The 7,774-nt window shown below is 33.9% G+C and overlaps 1 protein-coding gene across 1 annotated transcript; it reads left to right on the top strand.

Moving 5' to 3' along the window:
- Positions 1 to 300: 300 nt before the first annotated feature.
- Positions 301 to 5,769, top strand: LOC111604296 (4-aminobutyrate aminotransferase, mitochondrial). The gene is made up of 5 exons (XM_023322325.2): positions 301 to 481; positions 628 to 746; positions 3,648 to 3,819; positions 4,169 to 4,331; positions 4,780 to 5,769. Exons 1-5 carry the CDS (start codon positions 409 to 411, stop codon positions 5,744 to 5,746), a joined length of 1,494 nt encoding a protein of 497 aa, XP_023178093.2. The 5' UTR covers positions 301 to 408; the 3' UTR covers positions 5,747 to 5,769.
- Positions 5,770 to 7,774: the final 2,005 nt, after the last annotated feature.

Genomic DNA, 7,774 nt, shown 5'->3' on the forward strand with positions numbered 1-7,774 from the left:
AATGAAGTATATAATATAATATTTACACAATGTACTTTGTCTCTCAAATTTGTTATAAAAGTTTACTTTAATCGACTTTAGCTGTTGAATAATCTGTACAGCTACAGTTAATATTATATTATTATATTATTATATTATTATGTTAATATTAATTTATTTTAATAATGTTTTTAGGAATAACCAGATTTCATTTGAGATTCTGATGTACTTCCAATACCCGAAATGTATTTCGCGCAGAATCATGTTTTTTTATCAATTAAAATTTGTCTTGTCAATTGTTATTTAACATAGTTTCCTATGTCCATATGTATATGTGGACGGAATAAGTCACTTGCAAACTTCATTTGCAGTTTAAACGCCCAATTTATTGTTCTCTTATGAAACCTTTTTGAGAGAAGAGGGCAAAAAATGAGTAATATTTTTTTTGTTAATGTACTGCCAAAGGCTCACTCCTATGTGAGAAGTAAATGTAGTATATATGGTAAGAGTTTTAAAGCAAACTGATCAAAATGCTTATGTATAATTATATATAATATATATACGTTGTTATATGTATTATATTTATTATGCAAATGCATAAAAATACATTTGCTCATGGAAAATATCACTGGCCGATAAAAATTTCAGGAGTTAATTGTATGAAAGCCTATTCCACCAATTGGGAGCCCAAGGAACCAATTGTGCGTACAAAAACAATACCTGGACCGAAATCTATTGATCTTAAAAATCAATTAAATGCAGTACAGGTAAGTTTTCATATATTGCAGAACAAGAAAAAACTAAAAATATAAATAAAAATATTGATTATATATTGTTAGGAAATAGCTAATGAAAAGTTACACAGTTTAAAAACTAAGTTATATATATACTTGTAATCAAGTTATTATTTTGTAATCTAAATAATTATATTATATACTACTCTCATATACTACTCTCATATAAACAAAAGCGTGGCACGATATCACGATATCATTTTTTTTTTTTTTTTAGTTGTTGATTCTTTTGTGTGAATGTACATATAAACATAGTTTAGTTCTTTTACAGTAGAGAATATCTAGTATATAATGCGAAATATCCTATTTTTTTATACCGATGGAAGAATTAAAAATTTTAGAGTTCGGATTCATTAAACTTAGTATAAAAGCTGCTGTAAATAACAGTTGCTCAATACTCACTCCTATGTGAGAAGTAAATGTAGTATATATGGTAAGAGTTTTAAAGCAAACTGATCAAAATGCTTATGTATAATTATATATAATATATATACGTTGTTATATGTATTATATTTATTATGCAAATGCATAAAAATACATTTGCTCATGGAAAATATCACTGGCCGATAAAAATTTCAGTAGTTTGTATCGAGTATTAAACAGAAACACATAGAAACCGACATTAAAACGCCGAGATTTGAACCAACGTTGTCTTCGCAAAGCGCGACAACTTTATTACCACCGACTCTTTTTAATTAAAACAAGTAAGAAAGCTCTAGTCCTCTGAGTTTTTTAATATATTCCGTAGTTTGTATCGAGTATTCAAAAAAAAAAAAAAGAAAACAAATAAAAAACGACATTGCGAGACCAGGTTTCGAACCCGGATTATTTGCGCAACGTGCACCAACTTTCCCAACACCGCCACTTCATAATTAAAAAAAAAACAAGTAAGAAAGCTCTAGTCGGGGTGCCCGACTAGGAGATACTCTGATCCCAGTCCTCTGAGTTTTTTAATATTTTCCGTAGTTTGTATCGAGTATTCAAAAAAAAAAATAAAACAAATAAAAATCGACATTGCGAGACCAGGTTTCGAACCCGGATTATTTGCGCAACGTGCACCAACTCTACCAACACCGCCACTTCATAATTAAAAAAAAAAACAAGAAAGCTCCAGTCGGGGTGCCCGACTAGGAGATACTCTGATCCCAGTCCTCTGAGTTTTTTAATATTTTCCGTAGTTTGTATCGAGTATTCAAAAAAAAAAGAAAACAAATAAAAATCGACATTGCGAGACCAGGTTTCGAACCCGGATTATTTGCGCAACGTGCACCAACTCTACCAACACCACCACTTCATAATTTAAAAAAAAAAATAAAATAATAAAAAATGTTTCGACTCCACCGGACCCCGGACCGATTTGCATTCGATCGCTGCCTCTACCAACTCAGCCAATGCACTGCTCACACGAGCAGTTGCAAATTTGAACATAAGTAGCAGCTAATAATTCAGCACAATTCAAGCGCAATTTCGATTCTTCGAATAAAAAAAAATACACGCATTTGAATGTATGTGTGCACACGCATAGGAAAATTGCTGACATGTGCTTTTGCAAATTGGACAAACGTTTTGTTTAATAACTTCTTTTGTACTTAAGGGATTTAAATGAAATTTTCAGCATATGATCTACATATCCTGTTGGCTTGGTTGAGATGCAAACGCCTTCACATAATGGCCCAAGTTCCAACTAAACTTAAATTTTAAGAAGAGAAATTTGGAGACAGTATCCAAAATCCAACAAAATTCAAAATTGCATAAAATATACGTAAAACTAAATACAATTTGGAGGCTCTAGCTCTTAAGACGTTCCAGATATAATTTATTTACTGCATTTCAATAATGTTTTTATTCGATAACAATTAAATGCGAATAGTTATCGAATATTTGAAACAAACTTGACCTACAAAAAAAATTTCAAGTCTCTAGCTCTTATAGATGCTGAGATCCACGCGTTCACATATACGGACAGACAGACGGACGGACGGACAGACGGACAGACAGACATACGGACAGGGCACAATCGACTCGGCTTGTCGTCCTATATACTTTATGGGGTCTGCCACGCCTCCTTCGCCTGTTACATACATTTGCACAAAAACATTATACCCTGATTTCCCATTTTCAATGGGATCAGGGTATAAAAACAAAAAAATGTCCCTAAGCCGCCAGGCTCGAACCCAGGCACTGCTTGTGCAAGATGTTACAAATCTCAACATAAGGAGCAGTTGACAATTTAAGCATATTTCAATCGCAATTTCGATTTTTCGAATGTATATATATATGTATATATATGTATATGTATATGTATATACGCTTGGCGCTGCTTGCCAAGTGCTTCTGCACATTGGCCAAACGTTTAGTTTAATAACTTCTGTTTTACTTATTGAATGTGCACATGATCTACATATTCTAATGGATTAGTATAAATGCAAAATCCTTCACTTGTCGGCCGCATTTTCAACTGAACGTAAAATTTAAGAATTGGGGGAAATTTTGAGAATTTATAGAAAATATACATAAACCTATATACAACATTTGGAGGCTCTAACTCTTTGGTTATGTTTTTAATCGATAACAATAAAACGCGAATAGTCATCGAATATTTGTAATAAACTTGATATGCGCATGCTATACACGGACCTACCAGTCAAGTCTCTAGCTTTTGTAAATGCTGACGAACTGACGGATAGGGGTTAATCGACTCGGCTTGTCGTCCTGATCAAGAATAAATATGCTTTATGAGGTCTGTCACGCCTCTTTTTGCCTTTTTCCTTATATTCAGGGTATCTCCTAGTCGGGCACCCCGACTAGAGCTTTCTTAATAGTTAAATATTTTAAAAATACTCAAGAGCTATTTTGATTTATCTTATCTTACAGAGTACTGGAACCATTCAATTTTTTGCTGATTATGAAAAATCTGCAGGAAACTATATTTTTGATGTAGATGGCAACGCTTTACTTGATGTTTACACTCAAATATCATCAGTGCCTCTTGGCTATAATCATCCAAAGTTGCTCAACATTTTTAAAGATGACAAAAATTTAAAAAGTAAGTCTGTATATTCAATTCATCTGTTTAAGCAATTCATTATTATTGGGTATATCTCCAGTTTGAGTCCAGAAGAAATTAGCATTATTTCATGCGAGATTGCTAAGCGATTATACATGCGAATATACTTTGTTCCATTCTTCTGAAGTTAGTCAAATAAAACCGAAATTTATGAACCTCGTGCTGAATTTAGCGGCAAATATATTTTCCAATAGTTTAAATTTATTCTTGATATATGGATATGTGCCTGTATCCCATAGTTCAATAGAAGTAATTTTCCTAAACGCAGATTTTTATAACTATTTTACAAGTTAACAAATAAAAACTTATGTACATTGTTTTATTTCAGCACTGATCAACAGACCGGCACTTGGAGTGTTTCCTGGAAAAGAATGGCCGGAAAAACTGAATTCGATTTTAATGAACATTGCACCAAAGGGATTGAACAAAATCACGACCATGATGTGTGGTTCATGCTCTAATGAAAATGCTTTTAAGAGTATTTTTATTTGGTATGTATAAATTAATATGTAATAAATTAATCAGTAAATTAATTTTTCATATTTAATGAGATGAGAATGAATATATACGACTTATAAGTCACACCCAATTTTTGGCGCTTACCACAATGATATGTTACAGTGGTAATGAGGCTTACAAACTCATTCGATATCTTTTACTTTTCTCTGTTTTTACGGACCTACAGTTATTGCTTGTCTTCAATGCATATATAACGTGTCTGAGTTTTCAACATATTGATTACAAATAAAAAAATGTAAGCAAATTGAACGGAATATGAGAATTTCGGACATAATTGATCTTTTTGATGCGGTTTTGTCATATCTTACAAAATTAAATGCAATTTATACATAACAGTATAACATTCGTTAAAATTTTTAGAAAATTTCATGTTCACTAATTATTTATTTTTTAAAAAATGCAAAACATTCATTTTATCAGGTATCAAAATAAAACTCGAGGAGATGCAGCATTCACAACAGACGAAATGAACTCATGTATGATCAATATGGCGCCTGGCGCGCCGAACCTTAGTATTCTTTCATTTAAAGGAGCTTTTCATGGCCGCACTCTGGGCGCATTGTCCACCACACATTCGAAGTACATTCATAAAATTGATGTTCCATCTTTCGATTGGCCAATTGCATCATTCCCGCAATACAAATATCCATTAGATGAGAACATAGCGGAAAATAGAAAAGAAGATGAAAAGTGCATAACTGAAGTACAAAGTTTAATTGAGGCTTATAAGAAGAAAGACAAGCCAGTGGCCGGTGTTATTGTAGAGCCGATTCAAAGCGAAGGCGGCGACAATGAAGCTTCGCCTGAATTTTTCCAAGCCTTACAGAAGATTTGTAAGGAAAACGGGGCTGCACTTTTGATCGATGAAGTTCAAACTGGAGGTGGAAGTACCGGCAAATTTTGGTGCCATGAGCACTTTAACCTTGAATATCCGCCTGATGTCGTTACATTTAGCAAGAAACTGCAGCTTGGAGGATATTTCCATAATAGCGATTTCGCCCCTAAAGAACCTTACAGAATTTTTAACACTTGGATGGGCGATCCAAGCAAAGTATTGCTTTTGGAAGAAATATTAAAGGTTATTAAAGATGAACAACTAATGACAAATGTTGCAGCTGCCGGTAAAGTATTGAAACAGGGTCTATTAAACTTGGAAAAAGAATTTCCACAACTATTAAATTCTACTCGAGGACGTGGAACATTCTTAGCTGTTAACTGTTCTAACAGCAAAGTAAGGGATTCCATAGTCAGTACATTAAGAGTAAACGGTGTTCAAACAGGTGGCTGTGGAGAAATTTCTATTCGATTCCGCCCTGCTTTAGTATTTAAAGAAGCTCATGCTAATATTGTTTTAGATCGTTTCAGGAAAGTTTTGCGAACAATGTAAACTTTTATATATTGTAAACAAATGTGCTCTGAAAAATAAATATTTTAAATAATCTATATCTTTTATTCATTTGAAAACTAAAATATTCTTTTTTTATTAACAGTTAATATAATGTACAGCTGTTTAAACAAATTTTATATAACAATATCGGAAAATGATGCTTGGACTTTTCTATATGTAAAAATTGAGTGTTCAGATCTTAAAAGATTAGTTTAATCTATAGCTTGTTAGTTAATGTTGTTAACATCTGATTCAGCAAGAAAAGTTAATGATTTTTAAGTTAATGATTTTTTTTTAAGTTAATGATTTTTAATTCCACTCGCTGTTCTGTATAGAATATTGTTATGGCTATAGCTGTTTTTTCCAAGTTAACTCGCTGCGGTCAAGAGCCGCTACAATAATCCGAAAATATCGAATCAGCAGTCTGCAATTCCTAAGAATCCAGCCGTTGCCGGATGCAGACAATGTTGCCACAGTCGGCAGCAGCACTTCCGCCAGCGCCCGAGCAAGAACCGATCGCGAATACGATTAACCATGATAGAACAAAACGTTTCTTAGTGCGTGTAATCATTAATTGACACGATAAGACAAAACGAATCTTATGTGATCAATTCAAACATCGGCACTCAAGGTCAAAACCAAATCGCAGCCACAGTTTGCGCAACGTGGGATCACGCTTTGTATGATGCGTTCGCAGAGCACATCTTAAAATAACGTATGAACCGCTGAACCGCGAGTAGGGGATACCAAAGAGATTAATTTGGCATCATCGGAGATGGACCACGCACCAACAATAATTCTGTAAGAGAACGAAAATTAGTGATTAAGTGAAAATAAATTGAAAGAAAAATAAATGAAATAATTAATACGAAATTAAGGAGAAAATAAAACAAACAATCAAATCAAAATCTATTACAAACGTGACCTAAGCACACTTGCGTACTAACTAACCACTATGACACACAACTGACAACAGACTGTTGAGGAATTTTACCAGAATATCTACAAACCCATATATTTGATCCTCAATAAGGTTAGTTGTATGAATTTAGACATACAAGCTGAGGTAGTTATGCCAAAATCCTGTATGAATAGGTCATTAGATACGCTACGCTTATAAGAGGCCTACATGGTGATTTACCATGCCTTCTTGGCATAAAGGAAATAACTGACTTGCCGCAAGCATAGCATTTGTGTCTAAAATTAGAAAACCAAGCCTATAGGACAACCCACGCACACAATAGACAGCAAAAGGTGAAATTCAGAAACATAGACCAGAACCCAATTCCGGCACTTCGTAGGTTTATATCGACTCCATCAAACAACCCAACTTATATATTTCCAATATAGTTAGAATCAGAATCCACCTTCAGTTCCTCCGCGTAGACCAAACCAATTCGGTCACCAACAACAATATTTTCCAACAACCAACCCAACCCAACCAATATCGACAGACCCAACCAGTAGTCCCAGCCCATGCGACTGCTGTCAAGCCAGTAGAACCAATCGACGTTTACCATAGTGTGCAAACAAAGATGGTTAACTATATGAAAAGACCTTAGTTTGAGACCGGTAAAAAGGCCAACATTCCCCCTAAACCAAGACGGGAAAAGACAGAGAAGATATGAGCAAGCAATGATAGAAGTTAACAACCAAGAAAAAAAAGACATGAGCTTGGCAGAGTATTTTGAGCAAGCGAACGTAAACAACGAACCAGAAACCACTATTACCCGGATTCAGACTTGAATTTTTTAGAATGAAAGATTCCTCGCTATCCTATTTCAAATGTAGGGTGGAGGGTTACAACATTTTCAAAATTCTCATCGATACTAGTTCAAACAGAAACTACTTACAACCGAAGCATGTAAATCCAACACGAAACACCTTTTAAAGCAATAACTGTAGGAGATACCATCGAAATAACACACCACAAATTTATTCAACTATCCAGAATGAAACTTTTTTCTATTACCAACCCTAAAATCATTTGATTCCATTCTTGGCAACGATAGCATTAAGGATTAAAAG

This window comes from Drosophila hydei, unplaced genomic scaffold (assembly GCF_003285905.1).
Source record: "Drosophila hydei strain 15085-1641.00,03,60 unplaced genomic scaffold, DhydRS2 tig00000001-arrow-pilon, whole genome shotgun sequence".
Classification (NCBI taxonomy): domain Eukaryota; kingdom Metazoa; phylum Arthropoda; class Insecta; order Diptera; family Drosophilidae; genus Drosophila; species Drosophila hydei.